The sequence below is a fragment of the Centropristis striata genome, chromosome 3 (assembly GCF_030273125.1).
Source record: "Centropristis striata isolate RG_2023a ecotype Rhode Island chromosome 3, C.striata_1.0, whole genome shotgun sequence".
Classification (NCBI taxonomy): domain Eukaryota; kingdom Metazoa; phylum Chordata; class Actinopteri; order Perciformes; family Serranidae; genus Centropristis; species Centropristis striata.
Genome location: NC_081519.1, coordinates 12114265 through 12134958, shown reverse-complemented (window position 1 = coordinate 12134958; position 20694 = coordinate 12114265). Strand labels below are relative to the sequence as shown.

Sequence of the window (20694 nt, the reverse complement as noted above, 5' to 3'; positions counted from 1 at the left end):
TGTTTTTAGTATTTTATTGTTTTCATTGTTTTTATTGTTTTATCTATACCTATTTGTGTATGATTTATTCTATTTGAATAACTGTACAGCACTTTGGTCAAGGTTGAGGTTGTTTTTAAATGTGCTCTATAAATAAACTTTGACTTGACTTGACTTGACTAGATTTTGACACCAAGATTGACATTCTATGTGGCTTGAAAGATATATTGGTTCTCATAGACTTTATATGGCTGCCATCTCCGATCCACAATCTTGATGAAGTGGCTCCTGCCAAAAATGGAAACCTATGGTGATAGAGAGTAAGTGGAAAAATGTTGGTGCTTTTGTCCGGCGTGTCCCCATTCTTCTCAAATCTGGTCCCAAGCCGCCTGACTATCCCATAAGATAACACAAAAGGTTGAGGCATGTGACTTTACCATATATGGCTATTTCAAGAGACGATAGACACCACAAATGTGTGTCTTGTAAGAGAAGCAGACTTGTAAACATACAGATAAACTAGAAGTATCTGTGAGATAACCTTGGTCCGTTCCCTATCAGTGCAGCTGGTTGCTGTATGACACAAACAGTGTGTTTACAGCTAACAGCAGGAAAGGTTATTCTACTCTTAGCGAGGCCAGAGGCCTTAAGATTGACCTTGCAGATCTGTGCCTAATCTTATACCAAGGCCCTCTCTGATTGAAATGTCAGTGTACAGACACAAATACAAATAACTTTAAGATTACAGAATTCCACCACAATCAGTGTTTTACTGGTTTAAATCAAAGGGTCTGTTTGTTTTGGAGAGGAGGAGAACAGTAAAAATGAACAACGATCACTGAAAGAATCCTAAATGGGAGAAGCTTACTGCAATGACAGCAATGGTTTTTCAAGACAACATGGTTCCACACTACTTCAGTACATCACAAAACTTGTCTTCTGTTACTGTTTTTAATGAGAGACCCTGAACGGCAGAACTGAACATCTTGTGCTGAAGATGCAGGACCTTTCACACACATGGACCCCTGCTAATACCTTACATGGGGAGTGTGTGTTGTTGTGGTTCATTTGTATAAAAGTACACACTTTTGCCTCATAATAAAACAAAAAATCCTAAAGCTCCAGTCTACTTTTGAATAGAATAGAATAGAATAGACTAGAATATAATCTTTAATGTCATTATAACAGCAGTACGACGTAATTCATATGTGTAACTACTAAAAAAATGCAGTACACGCAATCACAACACAATCACTTCTACATGACAATAAAATACATACAGCATACTAAAACTAAAAAAAATAAAACATCAATTTGAAGCCTCAGATATCATCATCATCATCATCATCATCATCACCAGGGAGCACAGGAGAAGCATCAGAGAAACATTTAAATATTGCACTTGCCAAAAGTTTGGACAAACCTTCTCATTCAATGTTTTTCCTTTATTTTCATGACTATTTACATTGTAGATTCATCAAAACTATTAATGAACACATGTGGAATTATGTACTTAACAAAAAAGTGTGAAATAACTGAAAACATGTCTTATATTCTAGTAAGCAAAGGGTGGCTACTTTGAGGAATCTAAAATACAAGACATGTTTTCAGTTATTTCACACTTTTTTTGTTAAGTACATAATTCCATATGTGTTTATTCATAGTTTTGATGCCTTCAGTGAGAATCTACAATGTAAATAGTCATGAAAATAAAGAAAAACGCATTGAATGAGATGGGTGTGTCCAAACTTTTGGCCTGTACTGTATTATAATTTGATTTTTTTTAAATATAAAACTATATTGCACTGACCCCAGCTACTAGCCCTGTATTGCGCAATCCCAAGGGGTTCACAACTATGTACTGGGCACCAGAGGGCAGTATCTATTTACCACACTGATGGCCCTAGAAAATAAGCTTTTTTGCAGCCTTGTTGTGCGCGCTTTAAAGGCCCTATAGCGCCGACCGGATGGGAGCAGCATATTAAAAGATCTTCCTTACACTTCTCTGTGTGTTTGGTTTCAGGTGATGCTCACTGGCGATGTGTCAGAAATCGGGGGTTTTAAACTGTTCCGCTCACAGGACTACGGCCTGACCTTTGTTCCAACCGAGCTGCCGTTTGAGCCGCTCATTCAGATGCTGTACAACCCCGGAGACTGCAACGTACTGCTGACGCTCAGTATCACGGTAGCTGCCTTCATTCTTCCACCATAATTGGATGCTGGACTTCTATTTCAAGCTACTAAATTATTGATTAAGCATAACTGAATGCTAAAAAGTCTGTGAACAGTGTTTTACTGACTGAGACTTTTCCCTCCAGTTGGACCTGTGGCTGTCTGAGGACTTTGGTGCCACCTGGAGGAAGATCCATGACAGCGTTTGTTTGGTCAGATGGTGAGAAATGTCCTCTACATCATTTGTCAGTTTTGTAATGAATTATAAATACACACAAGAGACGAAGGCTGTTGTTGGTACTAAATATGTAACGGATGGCAGAGAACCAAATGAAATGTATGGGGCTGTAAGAAAATTACAGAAAATTGGGGTGGGAAGGGGGCCTGAACCATATGTAATTGATCATTTGTTTGCACCTTCCCATTGACAACCCTTATGTTATCATAGATTAACTATTTATGATGCATTCCACTTTATTGTTACTTTATAATACAGACTAAAGTGAAGATGACAGTTGAAAATGGTTCACTCTTGAGTGAGACAGCAAGTGCTTATATAAAGATCCACATCTGCTGTTACTCAAAAGCTTCATATTGGCCTTGATGCAGAGACTTATTTGATGTACTCTGCATATGGAAAAGTGATTATACATATATATATATTAGGGCCGGGACTCGATTAAAAAAAATAATCTAATTAATTAGAGGCTTTGTAATTAATTAATCGAAATGAATCGCATTTTAATCGCATATATATTTTATATATATTTTCACATGGATTTTTAATATACCATTGAATAATGACAGATTACATAAGCTTAAGCAACAAAAATATTGTTTATTTTTGTTCAATTCCAACAGACCAGTGCAATTTTTACCATTAAGTGTAGCAATAGCACATTTAGAAATATAGTACATAAATTCAGGTAGCCTATAGGTAGGTAGGCCTTATAGCTAGCTGCTATATGTTTTGCATTGAGGTGATACTTGAGGCTGGATGTGCTGCGGTGATGTGAATTCCTTGTTGCATAGCAACACAACCATGCTCTTATCGACGTTTCCATCCGTTCATTTTTTGTAACAAAATGTCCCATCATCCACGGGGCCAACCAAAGCGTCTTATTAGCTTCTTCATTCCTGTTCACTGTGGTTTATTGTTGTCTGAACTCATCAACGCTACTTGGTGCTCCAGTATAATCGGTCCGCCTGAAACTCATCCAGTGACAAACGTTCCGCGGTGCAAAAATAAGTGTGATTAAAATGAGAAATATATATATATATATATATATATATATATATTTATGATACATGGAGCACACCCAGTTGTAAATCAGTAAACGGTAAATCTTGCTCTGATAGGATGAAATAAAATATCCGGGGCATGGGAGAAAATCTTCAACACCCGCTCCTGTTCTTCCAAAAATAAAATCAGACTACTGTCCCTATAGCAACAGAAAAAAAACCTATCCTTCTCTAAACGCCCTAATAGTTCCCTTAATAGATTTTACTATGTTATATACATTTAACTTATTGCCCATCAAAGTAGCACACCTCAGCAACCTTTAACACCAACATTTTTTAAATTAATAAAAGTGGCACATAAAACACTGACAGGGTGTTGAACAGCTTCGTCCATGTTTGTTTTGACACTGCCTGTTTTTGCAACAACAGGAGTGTGTTTGTGTGTGTGTTATTCTTCTTTTTTGTTATTCCAGCTGTTTTTCTCACCAAACTTTGGACCCCTCTCCTGACTATGGCTTCATTTGGGCACCAGGGTTCACATGAGGTTGTGGTGTCAGCCTGCGGTTGTTAGCGCTGCATTGTGGGAACATTGTGATAGCTCTGCGTGACCACAGCTGTTATTTAGGCCCCAAACTAAATTGACTGCAGAGAGAGAGGGAGCTGAGGCTGCTGTCAGAGTGAATCATGAGTCAGCAACAGCATTCTTATTCAGCCCACAGTCCTTGAACCGGCAGAATCTTTGCAGTGTGAAAACCTTCGTCCCCTTTGGCAGCAAACAAAGCCAGAGAGGGCTTGGAGCGCAGCCCGGGGGTCGATGTGCTCCTTGCTCGCACAGTACTTAGAAAAAAACCACAACCATAATCTGTGATCTCTACAAATTCCAAAAGTGGAATTTAATTTGAACTCAGACAACTTTCAGATGTCAAAAAAAATTGAGCACAATTTGAGCTTTCCTTTCTCCTTCTCCTTCCTTCACCGCTTCTTTTTCTCACATACAGGGGGCCAAAAAACAGTATTTACTTCACAACAAACTACAATGGATCATGCAGTAAGTGAAGACAGTGCAGTCATCCATATATTTATAATCCTGCCATACGTCTAGTAACTTCACTTTCGCTCTTTCAGATGAAAAAGGAATGCTGGAGTTAAGGAAGACAGCAGACTACGGTCGAAGTTGCCAGACTATTGCAACAAGAGTTTACTCCTTTGTACTGGGAGGGCGCTTTGTTTTTGCCTCTATCATGACTGGCACGGTATGTGTGTGTGTGTGTGTGTGTGTGTGTGTGTGTGTGTACTACATAGAGTTACCTCCCTCTGTGTATTTTAGGAGGTAAAGACTCAAAAGGATCTGTTCACACCCAAATTACAAAGAAACATATTTTTTCACTTACCTCAAGTGGTATCTAGGAATTTCTTGACCCTGTTTTCAACTGGCATTAACATGCGATCAGTATCTGGATAAGGAAAAACACATGTTAACTCAGAACCCAACAACCTGCTGCTGGTTGAGGCATGTTTTCTTTATAGAAAATGTGAAAATTACACAATTTATCAAAGCCAAAACTGAAAAAAATCCTTAGATTTTCAAATTTCCATCGGTCTTTAAATTAATCATGTATGATCAATACTTCCCTCAGGGAAGCTAACCAAATATATGCTTAAAATAGTGATATTTCTTCAGAAACACTTCTTCTTCAACTCTTATTCTATGTGCCTCAATTACCAAAAACATTTGCACTAACCAGATCTTTCAAAAAAAAAAAAAACATGAATTTCTGCACTCTTTAGTGCTACTGGGAAGCACTAAATGACTAGGCTGAGACGTGACATGAAACCAGTGAAACTTTGACCATTGGGGTCATTTAATGTACGGTGTAAATACAATATGCATTGTGATCAATCAGACCACATCTGGAGGTGATTTGGCTTATAATGTGGTAATTTCTCAGCCAGGTAATAATGCCATTCGTACAGCATGACCACATACTTCAAAAAGAAACCCAACAGACAAAACAAAATCACCGAACTCTGCCTCTTCCTGCGAGGCCAGAGTTGTTTTTAGTGGCTGTGGCGAGCCAATTATTCCTGGCAAAACTCAATGATCTGATCATGATTGCAGGTAAAATCGAAATAACAAAAATCCCATTTATACCAGATGTAAATGCATATCGTCGTCCAGATGTTCTACCCAGATATAGATCACATGTTGATGCCAGGGGTACATGGTAAATTGTTTTTATATGCTTAGGAATTGTACATATTAAAATCCTGCAGCTAGGCCTGTCACGATAACACATTTTTTAGGCAGATATGTTTTCCCAGAAACTATCACGATAATTGATAGTATTGTTGCATCATTTTTTTTTGTTTTATAACGAAATTAGAGCATAATAAGTACGTCCTTCTCCACAACAAAGAATTTTTAAATCTCGAGAATATTATACATTGGAATTGAAATGTGGAAAAGAAATATTAAAATATCCTAGATAAATAAAACATAAATAAATAAACTACTACCAAAACAAATAAAATAGACTTTCAGGCACTGTTAACAAAACATTGCATTGAGATAATCATTATGTATCATATTATTTTATTATTAAAATAACATATAAACAGTTGGAATGGCTGCTTGGGAAATATCGTTTTTTTTCCAGCAATTCTTACTGCCTGTCATACATTTGACCATTACTTTAAACACAACACAAAAAAGCACAAAAAGTCACGCATGTAAACGACAATATATTGAGTCCAGAAAAAAAACCTATCGTCTCCATTTTTATATATTGAACAATAAGTCGATATTGTAATTATCATGACAGTCCTACCTGCAACCACCCCATTGTTGTGCAGGTGAAAGGAATTCTGATTGCTAACTTGGTTTGGTTTGGGTGCACTGGCCCTCTTCCAAGGCTCCAAATGTAATATTTATGTCTAAATAATACAGCTATAAAGGAGAAGCTGTTCACATTTTTGTGTTATGTGTTAGGGTACAGAGCGTATGATTCACGTGTCAGTGGACGGAGGTGAAGTGTGGAACATGGCTCAGCTTCCTACAGTCAACCACGAGCAATTCTACTCCATCCTGGCAGCCAATCAGGACATGATATTCATGCATGTGGACGACCCTGGAGGTCAGAACCAGTGAGGATGCTGATAGTGGTGACACACTTCAGAATCGATTTTAAGATTCTTTTACTGGTTTATAAATCTCTTAATGGTCTTAGTTCAGTCTATTTATCTGATTTACTTTTATCCTATGAACCCTTGAGGACCCTCAGGTCTTCTGGGAGTGGCCTTTTAATAATACCAAAAGTTAGAACTAAAACCCACGGTGAGGCGTCGTTTTCTCACTTCCACCATTTGTGGAACAGCCTCTCTGAAGACCTGAGAGCATCAGAGACTGTTCATATTTTTAAGAGCAAACTTAAGACTTTTTAATTTTACTTGAACCATTTTTAAATATTTTTCTGCTCATGCATCTTAGTGTTACAACATCTTCTCTTTTATTTATTTATTTGCTATTATTTATATATATATATATATATATATATATATATATATATATATATATATATATATATATTTATATATATATATATATATATATTTATATATATATATATATATATATATATATTTATATATATATTTATATATATATATATATTTGATCATGCTTTACTTTTTAATTATTTATTTATTATTTTCATCTTTTTTATCTAGCTTTTTTACTTTTTATTGTTATTATTATTATTATTTACTTTTTTTTTTAAATTTAATTTAATTTTATCTCACCTTACTTTATTTTTATTTATTTTATCTAATTAATTTCTAACCTGCCTCCAGTGTTTCCTCACTGCTCAACGTTGAGATGGTGCTTCCTCAGTTTGTGCTTTGTTTATAATGGGATTGGTGGGATGGAGGGTCAGGGGTGGAGGGTATTATTATTATTATTATTATTATTATTATTATTATTATTATTTCCTTTTTTATGTGAAGCATTTTGTGTTACATTTCTCTTGAATGAAAAGTACTTTAAAAATAAAGTCTGATTGATTGATTGATTGAGGGATTCACAAAAACAAAAAGAATTGTACTTATTTATATGTGTGCACTGTGTTGACTAGACTCCGGTGTTGGAACCATTTACGTGTCAGATGACAGAGGAGCCGTGTTCTCCAAGTCTCTGGAGCGCCATCTTTACACGACCACAGGAAGTGACACTGACTTCACTGCCATTACCTCACTCAGGGGTGTCTACATGACCAGTGTTCTCACTGAGGGTAGGTCCGCACACCCAGCACTGTGTACTTACATGTTGAAGACAGCTCTTTTGGTAAATGTGTTTTTTTATCTTTTAATTTTAATCACAGAAAGTTTCATTTAAACTGCATTACATCCTCATATAAGTCTGTAGACTTATTATATTAGACTAGACTGTATCAGATGAGATAAGATATGACTTTATTTATCCCGCAGTGCTGAAATGTAGTTGTCACAGCAGGTCAACATACAGACACATAGATATAGAAGACAGAATTAGAATATAAAAATTAAGACATGTACATACATTCTATGTCTGTAATACACTCACTATGGATAAATGTGTCAGTGTAATCATCTACAAACCTACATCAGGTCACATGGGGAAAAAAGTTTGCATTTCAACACAAAGTAAAACATGAGATAAGATATGACTTTATTTATCCCGCAGTGGGGAAACTTACAGCAGCTAAAGATACAGACACATAGATATAGAAGACAGAATAAGAATATTATATAATTATTTTATTATTATATAATATGGATAGAATATATGTGTGTGTGTGTGTGTATATATATATACAGTACAGGCCAAAAGTTTGGACACACCCTCTCATTCAATGTTTTTCCTTTATTTTCATGACTATTGACATTGTAAATTCATCAAAACTATTAATGAACACATGTGGAATTATGTACTTAACAAAAAAGTGTGAAATAACTGAAAACATGTCTTATATTCTAGTAAGCAAAGGGTGGCTACTTTGAGGAATCTAAAATACAAGACATGTTTTCAGTTATTTCACACTTTTTTTGTTAAGTACATAATTCCATATGTGTTCATTCATAGTTTTGATGCCTTCAGTGAGAATCTACAATGTAAATAGTCATGAAAATAAAGAAAAACGCATTGAATGAGATGGGTGTGTCCAAACTTTTGGCCTGTACTGTATATATATATATATATATATATATATAATGTATTATTAATATATATTTTTTGTGTTTGTTTGTTTTCCTGAAAGTACTTTGCATTTTACAGGTATTGCACATTTGAGAAAATATATTTTAGCATGTTAAATAGGTAAAATAAGTTGTTGCATGTAATAGTAGTATGAACATCAATGAATAAATACATTTAAATATATGCAGAGATTGTGGCTTGTGGCATATCAATCAATAAATCAATCAATCAATCAAAAGCTTATTGCAGACTCCAACGTCCAAATAGACATACAATCACATACAGTACATAAATAAACATATGACATACTGTATATAATATAGAAATGATACAAAATGCCTAATATACGTCTAATGTGGTCAGATGTAAGTGGGGCAAAACAGTTGAAAAATAAAACTAAAAAATAATCATAAAACATCTGGAAATTAGTTGATTTTTTGGTTTTCAATCAGTGAAAAAATTTATTTGACACCTGTGGAACAGATAATTTATCACTCCAAATATCTCCATGACATGTAAGTTATATTATTGATGCATCAAGTCAGTTGCAAGAGGATAAATGCTGCATTAATGCACAGCACATGTGGGAAACTCCAGCATCCAAGCATGAATGAGCTGCTGCAAAGTTTCAGACTTAATTATTCTTTTTGGCAGTCTACATTTAGATCTTTGAATGCATTTTTCAACCTGGAGCCTATTTCCCATGTCTTACCACTTTCTTAAACAGTCCTTGCTAACCCCTCTAACTTTAACGAATATATAAGATAAGATAAGATAAGATAAAGCAGACTAAATGTTCACTGCAGCTGATATTCTGTCTCAAGCAAATTTCAAAATTTGATGGTTTTAGTTGATTTTCTTACAATAGTGATATCAACTAGAACAAATTGCCGCGTGCAAGTCAGGATATCATTTTAGAAACATGGTAAAATGTTTTAAAAGAGCAATGTAAACTTTGTTTATTATTGTGTGCAGTCTATAGCGATAAATGTAAATAAAGATCTGGATGGTATTTCAAGTGATGGTAACACTAAACCAATTATTAACCATTTACAAAATTCTATACATATTTAATCTTTAAATGTTTCCAAACAATTTCTTAAAGGTATAAGAATCATTTTGAAATAATTTACATACTCAATATGGTGTTAAAAATGTTATAATGAGTGCAAAACTATTAATAAACTAATAATTATAATGTAATTGTTTGTTTATGGTAAAGTAACTATCAATTTACATTAATATACCATCTATTAAAAACATAAATTATAGTTCAACATTAATACATTTTCTATTTACCATTCTAAATGGCCTATATACGGTTTATAAATGATGATTAAACATTAATAAACTATCTGTTTACCATTTATAAATGATGGTTATTGTAAAGTGTTACCCAAGTGATTGTTATTGACTGCAGATGGTGCAGTGGAGACAGTGATCACCTTTGACCAGGGAGCAAAATGGCAGACGCTGCGCAGACCACAGAACAGCCACTGTGACACTGAGACGTCTACCAACAGGCCGAACAGAGTGAGACACACAATACATTTATATGCATCATATGTTTCTAATCATTGTGCATGTTGCTTTCATTGTTTCTGGTGTGCTTTTTCATGTGATAGATGATATATAGTATAATATCAGCTTTATTTATCCCAGGGGGAAATTCAGATTCCAAGTACCTTAGGAATAACACATAGCATACACATAAATGCAAACGTAAATGTACACCCAGTGTACACCACATAACACACAGCATAAGCATAAGACAAAAACAGAATTAAAAGACCAGCATTAGATATTAAAAATGGGCTAAATAAAGTGACTATGTTAGGGGGGCCCTTGGACATAGTAATTAATGAGGTAAAACAGTGATGTACAGGGACAGTGGAGATTTTGCAGAGAAGTCCATTTCTTTGTTTTTGATTGACGTGTTATTGTGCTATATCCAAAGAGGTGCAGGACTAATATAATATAATATATATATATATAATATACTATTAATTGCCATAAAAATCCACCCTAAGTAAAATATGACAAAAAAACGTCCTGAAACCGCTTCCAGTCCAGAAAGTTAAACCTGTTATTTGTTTATATTGAATTCGTTCATCAACACTAAACAATATGAGTTGTTGACTTAGTGCCGACATTACTCTTATTATCGTGTCTTTACAGTGTAGACTTCACATCCACGCCTCCTACAGCACCACCATGAAGATGAACGTCCCCATGCTGCCTCTCTCACAGCCCAGTGCTGTGGGCCTCATTCTGGCTCATGGTAAAAAAAAAAAACAAACACAAATATGTCCTAACCCTGAATCATTTCACTGTGTGGTTAAATGTCTCATTAAACTGTTGTCCTATATTTCTTCAGGCAGCGTTGGAGACGGAGAGTCGGCTCTCTCCCCTGACGTGTACGTGTCTGATGATGGGGGCTACTCGTGGCTGTTGGCTCTCACGGGGCCCCATCATTACGCTATACTGGACTCTGGGGGGCTGCTTGTGGCTTTGGAGCACACCAACTCACCCGTCAGCCAGATCAAGTGAATGAGTATACTAGATGAGATTTGTTTTTATTTTTTAAAATCATTTGTCAGTTATACAGTTAATTTTTTTTTGCTTTAAGGACTCTTTTATCCCCCACATCCTCAGGTTTTCAACAGATGAGGGGCAGTGCTGGCACACATATAACTTCACCAGCGACCCGCTTCACTTCAGCGGTATGGACAGTGAGCCCGGCTCTCGCTCCATGAACGTCAGCCTGTGGGGTTACAGGAACGACTTCAGTAAATGGGTGGTGATAACGATAGACTTCAGGAAGCTCCTCACCAGAGACTGTGAGTATGTCAGAAAATCTGGGTGTCATTGAAAGCCTTTCACCTTTTGACTTATAGAGACTGTATCCCAAATCGGACACATCTGCAATGCCACACTTTCTGGTGTTTTCACAGTCATTTCGAATAAGATCGCCACCACCAGTGTAGGTATAATTGATTTGTACATATTTAACAATCTACGTGTGAAATTTAATTTATGTATATGTAGATTTACATGTCTAATTACAATACGAAACTAACTCTGATGAGGGAAAGCAGTAAGAACGCCTGGGCGACACTCAGGCGACGATCTTAAAAGTACATCTTTATTTTTACTGTACTGTATTTTAATAATAATAATAATAATGCATCAGTTTTATATAGCGCTTTTCAAAATACACAAAGACGCTTTACAAAAAACACAGAGTGAACAAATGTACAATACATACAGTACATACATACATACATACATACATACATACAAATATTCAAAAACAACAATACAGTGGATAGGAAAGAGATAAGAAGACAGAGGGTGGAAAATGATTTATCATCATTTATAAATCATATTTATATTATTTTATTGTGAAGGACAGAAGTACGGTCCGGGTGTGTTGATAACGATGGTTGATAACGGTGTTATTTATTTGGCTTACCCAGAAACATCCAGTTTCCCCCTAAAACTCAGCAGCCCCCATTGTTTTACAGCGAGGAGATCCAAGTGTCCGATTTGGGATACAGTTAGCGCACGGCTAATTCACCGGCGTTAGCGTCCTCTGGTAAACCCGAGGCTAACATACACGGTTAAAACAATACACGTTTCGAAAGATAAGAAGTTAGACTTTAGTTTCATGCCATTTAATTAATTGAAAGCATAACATGATCATTTATATTAGTAGTTAATGTGAAATTTTGATAGAATCTTAGTCGAACAGTGTCCGATTTTGGATACAGTTACGCTACTTACCGAGTGTGTGTATATTTTTTTACAGGTACTGAAGGGGACTATGTTCAGTGGCTGGCTCACTCTGCAGACCCCAATGGATCTAATGACGGCTGTGTGCTGGGCTATAAAGAGACCTTCTTACGCCTGAGGAAAGACTCTGTCTGCTGGAACGGGAGGGACTTCGCCATCACTAAGAAGCTGTCCCCCTGTGCATGTACAACAGACGACTATCACTGGTATGAGACTAAAGAGAACAGATTCACACAGTATGTCTTGGTAGCTTTGTAAGAATGCCTTGTGAGCTTCCGCTCTGTCCTACAGTGACTTTGGATATTACCGTCCAGAGAACAGCTCAGAGTGTGTGGAGCAGGAGGAGGTAAAGGGACGTCCTCTGGAATTCTGTTTAAACGGGACCACCGAACAGCTACAGACCAGCGGGTGAGGACGCCTGTTTTTATCTTTACAATTCTACAATTCTACAAGGTCATTTAGCAGACGCTTTTATCCAAAGCAATGTACAAATGAGACAACATGAGCAAGGATGAAGTCAAGAAACATAGCAAGAGTAAGTGCCGTGGGTTAAGTTTGGGTCCATTAGGACGTAAGTGCTTTTAGGTCGCGAGAGCGGTCAGTGCGATTCTTAGTACCGTATTTTCCGGACTATAAGTCGCTCCGGAGTACAAGTTGCACCAGCCATAAAATGCATAACAAAGAAGGAAAAAACATATATAAGTCGCACTGCAGTATAAGTCGCATTTTAAAATAAAAATAGAATAGAGGGAACAACAGGCTGAATAATTGTACAGTATGCTTACGTTACATGACACAACTGAGAACGTGCCTGGTATGTTAACATATTAAGAGTTATTCAGATAACTATAGCATAAATAACATGCTAAGAAGTTTACCAAACCATCCGTGTCACTCCAAATAACTAAAATCCAATGAAATCTTCATCCTCGGTGTCACTTTTAAACAACTCCGCTAACTTCGGAGGTAGAAGATGCGGCGCTTCTTCTTCTACGTCGCTTATGTCAGACTCATCCTCATACTCGGCCTAGAGCGCACTCTTGCGGTTTAGTGTGAAAATAACATGTGAAATGATATACCGGTAATAATGTGTTAATAATTTCACACATAAGTCGCTCCAGAGTATAAGTCGCACCCCCGGCCAAACTATGAAAAAAACTGCGACTTATAGTCCGGAAAATACGGTAGTCATCTGTGTAGATCAAGTGTGAAGGTGTTCAGAAAAGAGCTGGGTCTTTAGTCTCTTCTTAAGGATTGATAGGGACTCAGCAGACGGGATGGAAATTGGACGTTCGTTCCACCACCGGGGCACTACAGAGGAGAAGAGTCTAGTTTGAGATGTAGAGCCCTTTCACTCGAAGAGTGTAGTGGGTGGGAGGGTTTGTGGACCTGAACCAAGAAGTTCAGATATGCAGGGACTGTGCCCGTTGCTATTCTTTAGGCAAGAGACAAGGTTTTGAATTTGATGCAGGCTGGGATCGGGAGCTAGTGCAGAGAGATTAGTACCGGAGTGACAAGTGCTCTCTTGGGCTGGTTGAAGACCAGACGCACCGCCATGTTCTGGATCATCTGCAGAGGCTTGGTGGTGCATGCAGGGAGACCTGCCAGTAGAGTTGCAGATGTCTAAGCACAATATCACAAGGGTTTTTTTTTGTTTGTTTTTCTTTTACAACTTTATATACTATTTTTCATATTGAAAACATTGACATCATTGGTTAAGCATTTTTCACAAAAGTTGTGAAACCCCCCCCATCCAGGTGGCATCCCCACAGACACATCCACTTAAACACTCACGTTTCAGACAGGCAGACAGAACATCAAAGGAAAACAAATATACATAACCAAATAATTTAGAAAAAGAAAAAAAAAGACTCAAACTACTCTGTGTAAATCCTTAAGAACATGACACCAACATTCTGGATCTCTGGCATAAAAAAAATAAATAAATAAAAAAGAGTCCCAACAATCAGAACATGGGCATTGTGAAGACTAGGACGGCAGCCATAACAGAGTGAAAGAATAAAAATTAATTAATTATCAGATAAAAACTGGAAGTCAGGCAAAAGGCAGGCTCTTATCACAAGGGTTTTTAACAAGAAGTTGTGTCGATTGCTCAGTCGGGTAGGGTCTGATTTTCCTGATGTTGTACAGGGCGAATCGACAAGATTGGGCAATTGAGGACACATGAACCTTGAAGGTCAGTTGGTCACTAGTCATGACACCAAAGTTTCGTGCAGAGCTTATGGGCACAAGTTGCATGGATCCAAGCTGAAGATTGATAGGCTGATATAATGTGGGACGGGGTGAGATGACGAGGAGCTCCGTCTCCGTCTCCATCTTTATCCTTATCCTGATTCTTCTCTCTCTCCCTTAAATTGAGATTTGTCTCTCTGTCTCTCTTACGTCAAGGTACCGGAAGATTCCAGGAGACCAGTGTGAAGGAGGTTTCCAGCCGGACAGGAAGGAGACAGACCTCAGGAGGACGTGCACCAGCAACGCCCTTTATCCAAATTCTCTGGTCAGTTCTGCTCAAACTGAGGATGAGACTAGGTGGGCTAGCTACAAAGTAGAACATTATCCATCACCCTTAAAGTCAACAGGGCACGGTTAACAAGGGATGAATGCATGAAGGCATGAATGGGCATAACGGAGAAGTGGTTAGACATAAGCCAAATTTGCAATCAAGTGTAGTGCAAATCTTAGCTACATTTCTCGAAACTCTGTAATAAAGTGCCCTAACTGTAGTGTGATTATTAGGAGTTGGGTGCTTCAAGATAAACAGCTGGTGGCACTAAGTCTCCACTCGGATACCATTACACCATTGTAGTAAAAGAGATTGCAATGAGATTGCGAGATTAAAGGGACAATATGTAATCTTCAGCAGCTTGGGGTCAAAATAAATAAGCAACAAAAGACAAGAGTTTTAATAGCTCAGTGGTGACGTGTTGCACCTGCAGTCAACTTCAGTCAGCTTCACCAAGCTAACATTTGCTCTGCTTGTTTCTTTGATAACTTAAGATCCAGACATCCGGAGACTAAAATCCAGAATCCAGTTTAAAATTAACCAAGATCTAGAAAATGTGTCATAAAATTGTGACATAAAACTTGATAAAAAGTCAACCACAATAATGAGACATTGCGGAAAAGGCATATGATGCCATTGATATGCGACCAATGAAACAGACCATTACTTTGATTGAAATTACAGATTTTGCTGGGAAATATAAGTCATAATAATAATAATAATAATGTTAATTACAGACAGATGTAGCTCAGATTTTTTACAACCAGGCAACTTCAGGCTCCTTAACAAGAGCAGGTGTACTTAAAGTCTCTTTATTTAGGAAGCAACAAGAGAAATCCTCAACAGAGTGAAAAAACAAGGTGCTACAAAAACTCCTGAAGCTGAGCTGAGATATCTAATAAAATAAAAGTCGCTCCAAAAGGAGGAAAGGCACTGGAAACCCAACTACACTAATCAAATAAACTAACAAATCCTAATGTATGAAAATGGGGAATTCTATCTAATCTAACAAGGGGATAACTAAGAAATGAAAACTAACAAATGAAACGTGCTCCTGATGGGGGGAAAAATAAAGAATCTACAAAACGCTCCGAAAAACCTGGAGAAGGGACTAAAGGGATAAAAAATAACAGAACACAAAATCACTCCAACCGGAGGAAAACAAAACGTCTATCTAGAAAAACTATGAAACTAAACACTAGCGCTACGCTATAAAGTTACAAAGAAAAATCACTCTTGCGAGGAAAACTCAATGAGGCACGGCAAGGCAAGCTGTGGAAAAACGCAGACTATTTGAACACATGGAGGGAAGGGAGCACCAGGTGAACACAATCGTGATTAGAGGAGACAATCAGACAGAGGACACACGGGGAAGGGCAAGTGACCTGAAACGAGAGAAGAGTTACTATTTCAAAATTAAACAGGAAATAACGAGACCAGAACACAAAATAAGACACGACCTCACCGCGGTGTGACAGTGCGTGTGGGACTTTGTAAACATCTGCAGGGTTTCAGGTCCTCATGTCCAAGATAATCTCAGTTACTGCATATTTTGCCAGTTCATTCAATGTGGGCATCTTTACAGCTGAGAGAAATGTAATCTGGTAAAGCTTCTGTCATGTAAATGATACAATGAATCATTAAAGGTATTTTTAATTAATATACTTTTTTTTTTAAAGTATGATTTTCAGCCCTTTCTGTTTCTGTAACTCCAACAGACTGAAAACAGTTCACCCAACGCCGCTGTCATAGTGATGGTTGTCATAGCGATGCTTCTGACGAGTGCTGTTGGAGGCGTTTGGCTGGTTAAGAAATACGTCTGTGGGGGAAGGTCAGTTAACTATGTTTCATCTTTCCACACACTTAAAGTGATAGTTCAGCTTTTTTGAAGTGAGGCTGTATGAGGTACTTACCCACAGTCAATGTATTCTGTGTAGCAGATGCGCTCCAGACAGGAAAAGAACGAATGTATTGCTGCAGCCGGGGTCCGACACAAAATGTATTATAACACCAACAAAGGCCCACCCTTAAAATGTTTTACCCGTTTATGTGTACGACATATTAACACAGCCGTTTAATTTGGCACTACTTTTGTAGTGCCAAATGAATGAATGTGTCCTTGAGTGCCAAGAAAGGCGCCTCCAAATAAAATGTATTATTATTGTTATTATTACATCATTCTCCAGTTTCTTTATCTCCAACTTAATTCATTAAATTTTAGCTTTTTGTCTCCATATCGAGTTTTTGGTTTGACGCTTGTTGATCGAGCCGACATCCTGTGAAAGAAAACGTTGCATGGTGATGGAAAAAGGTGCATGGTTATACACAATCTGGTGGTAAATGGAGTGCACTTATATAACGCTTTTATCCAAATCGCTTTACACTACACACTATGCTCATTCAGCCATTCACACACATATTCATACTGGTGGCCGAGGCTACCAGGGCACACTGGTGCCACCTGCCACCATTGGGAATTAATTCACACACCGATGAACGCAGCATCGGGAGCAATTTGGGGTTCAGTATCTTGCTCAAGGATACTTTGACATGTAGGCTGCCATGGTCAGGGATCGAACCACCAACCTTCCGATCGGTATGTGACCACTCTACCAACTAAGCCACCATGCTTACAGACCCGAAGAGCTATTACTGCCATGAGTGGGACTTGGTTCTGGTTGATTCGGGCCTAAACTTGTAGGAACATTGAAGTTCTACGGTTGACAAAAAGTAGTGCTAAATGAAATGGCTGTGGACAGCAACAAGAATCGGTGGACATATTATTAATATAGTGTTCAAATAAATGGGTAGAACATTTTTGGGGTGGGCCTTTGTTTAAGTGGTCAAAATAATTTTTTTGTGACAGTCTCCGTCAGCGGTCTGTTTACTGCTGTCATTTACTACGTGGAATAAACTGACTGTGGGAAAATACCTCATACAACCTCACTTCAAAAAAAAAATCCAAGCTATCCCTTTTACCCTTTAAAAACTTTACAGATTAATATTTTTTTTCTACTTTTTTTTACATAAACCCCTTGAACAACTTCTGCCCTGCTCAAAACTACCAAATGTTTAAACATGTTAGGCATTTTAACCCTTTAAATGCCAATTTGATTACACAATGTCACTGATGTTTTTTCTGGAAAAAAATAAAAACAAAAATTGAGTTTTTTTTAATATAATAAATACTTTTTGGCTAGGGCATTTGTTTTTATCACATTCTTGGATATGTCAAAGATTATTACACACGAATAAACATGTTTCTAATATGCACTTGTGTCGTCATCAGGTTCCTTGTGCACCGGTACTCTGTTATGAGGGAACATGTTGAAGCTGATAAAATAGAAGGAGTCGATGATGTTGACACTCACTACATGGAGACAGGAAAAGCACAGTACAATGAAGACTCAGATCAGGTATCTGATACTCAGTAAAAAGCCCTATTTTTAGTTTAACTTTGTGATTATTAATTAACTAATTTGTCTTGTTTATGTTTCTCCACAGGACCTCTTAGAATAAGAGGCTCTTCAAGACTAAATTTAACAGGTCTTTCATGATGCCTGGGTGTGCCTGTTGCTCCTACATGCTGATTAACATCTGCTTCTCACTTCTTGTTTTCCCCCGGTGGCTGGAGGACTGAGCAGCAACTCACATTGCTTCCTTGTACCAGTTGGGTTCCCTACAAAAAGATGAACTGGTGGTTTTGGGAGGGAGCGAGCCCAGCGCAGAACAGAAGAAAGGCTCTGGGGTCCCTGGAGAGCTTTTGTTGTTTCTGTCACAAAGGGTTCTGTAAAGGCCACTGAGTCTCAATACGTGCTCTGTATGTTTCCTTTTTATGCTGACCTGAGAAAAGATGGCCTTTCATATCGTGATCCACTGCAGAAGTACAATACAGAGGATAGATATAGAGGTTAGGGAACAGCCAAGCAACAGAACACAGAAAATAATAATCAGTATTTTAGCTCAGAGATGTTTGCTGTCAGTTTAGTAGTTTTTATACTCTGTAAATTTAAAACTTGTAAGTTACAGTTGTGTTGTGCATGGTGGCTATTTTAACATTAATTTTGTCAGCTTCGTTAGTCACTAAAGTTAGGCAGCACTACTCACTAGAAGTTAGCTGTTAGCTCTTTTGAAATTACATTTTTTTTATTTCTTTATACAATCTACTAAGAGCAGTAGTGCCTCCTTTAATGTCAATATTTCTGACACATTATATAGTTATTGCTAGTAGAAATGAACCAGAAAAGTGATGCACTTTAGTTGTGAACTGTAATGATTTTTTTATACAACTGCTAAACCATTTACTGTTCTCCCTCCACTTTCACTTTTCAATAGGCTATATATAATCAATGCAAATATTAGTTGAATATTATTATTCATACATATGTTAACATGTGTATGATTTTTAATCATTTAAATTACTATTAAGTTGTTTAAATTGAAAGACAAGTCAGACTTAAATGTAATTGTGACCATAACATGACAAATTACCCCCACAAATACTTTTTAGATAGTAAAATCCAAATTAGGGACTATGAGTGCTAATTTTCGATACATTTTATCAGCTACCAGGCAAATTATGTTGACTGACAAGAAGAAAAATAAATAAGTCGCGAGAAGTAAATGCTAGTAATGTTTAGTGCCTAATGAAACTTCTGAAATAAATGTTATAAGAGTCTGCCATGGTTGTGAAGATATAAAGTGCAAACTAATTTTTTATACATTGCAGCTTCATACTTGTACAAGCAATATTTTCTTCTCCCCTGTATGTGTGGTGAAAATGAAAGACTTGAATTATTGCCAAAGCACTTTTATTGTTTAGTTTTCTTATTGTAGAGGTGAGGCTGAAGAGGTGAACCTAACTTTATCCCAGCATTATAAACTAAGTATGAAGGTAATGCTTACCCAAACATTTTACTTGAACTTACTGAGTTGTTGTTGTTTTTTTGCTTAACAGGGTGCACCAATATATTGCTGTTATGTTTTTTGGGGTTTTTTTTTTGTCTGATATCGTCCCCGTGTCAGCCAGTACTATTATGCATTTGTCTAATGATCCTAATGCCGGTGCAAGCATATCAATCAGCAGCCTTGATAACCTTGATGATATCAAGCTGGTTTATTTTGTCACTATGACAGCAAACAAACAGTCACAAGATGCTATTTGTACAGCTGAATTTTAGCTGTACAGACATTTCCAGAATTATACTGTTACTGCTTTTTTAAAGCTTCTATTAGACAGTGTCATGATGTATTGGTGCATCCCAAGTTAAAAAGTTAGTTTGGATTTATTGAAGTGGGGTTGTATGTGATACTTATCCATTGTATTACCTACAGTAATATACTGCTGTGCACAGGGGCAGCAGCAAAGTGTACTGTGTTTGTCAATGACGTCTGGTGGCTTTGAAGGAAACAGCTTCAGTTCCTTATAAGAGCTGCCTGACAGCAAGGTAAAGCAGTGAAAATATTCTAAATATATTGTACATTTAAACTGATTTTAATAGGTGGGCCTTATTTTGGCATATGTTAAATATGCCAAAATGTATTTTGCTGCTGCCACTGTTAACAGCAGTACATTGCTTAGCTTCCGTGTCAGTACTCCTGCCTGCTTCTCCAAATAGGGGACATGCCACCTGCCGTCTACTGTAGGTAACACACTGACTATGGATAAGTACTTCATACAACCCCACTAAAAAAATCAAACTATCACTTGAATAATCTCACAGGTGTTGCAGATTATTTTACAATAACAGAA

At 37.1% G+C, this 20694-nt stretch overlaps 1 protein-coding gene across 1 annotated transcript in view; it reads left to right on the top strand.

Annotated features, from left to right (window-relative positions):
* The window catches only part of LOC131968427 (sortilin-like), a 34823-nt gene extending 14353 nt beyond the window's left edge, over nt 1-20470 (top strand). Inside the window, exons 5-20 of the mRNA XM_059329305.1 lie at nt 2003-2164; nt 2298-2371; nt 4392-4441; nt 4519-4646; nt 6383-6527; nt 7524-7679; nt 10044-10156; nt 10802-10904; nt 11001-11169; nt 11279-11463; nt 12435-12624; nt 12710-12826; nt 14828-14936; nt 16661-16773; nt 18232-18358; nt 18447-20470. Coding sequence (XP_059185288.1) covers nt 2003-2164; nt 2298-2371; nt 4392-4441; nt 4519-4646; nt 6383-6527; nt 7524-7679; nt 10044-10156; nt 10802-10904; nt 11001-11169; nt 11279-11463; nt 12435-12624; nt 12710-12826; nt 14828-14936; nt 16661-16773; nt 18232-18358; nt 18447-18461 — 1956 coding nt within the window. The 3' untranslated portion in view covers nt 18462-20470. The remainder of the gene's footprint in view (nt 1-2002; nt 2165-2297; nt 2372-4391; nt 4442-4518; nt 4647-6382; nt 6528-7523; nt 7680-10043; nt 10157-10801; nt 10905-11000; nt 11170-11278; nt 11464-12434; nt 12625-12709; nt 12827-14827; nt 14937-16660; nt 16774-18231; nt 18359-18446) is intronic.
* The last annotated feature ends 224 nt before the right edge of the window (nt 20471-20694 follow it).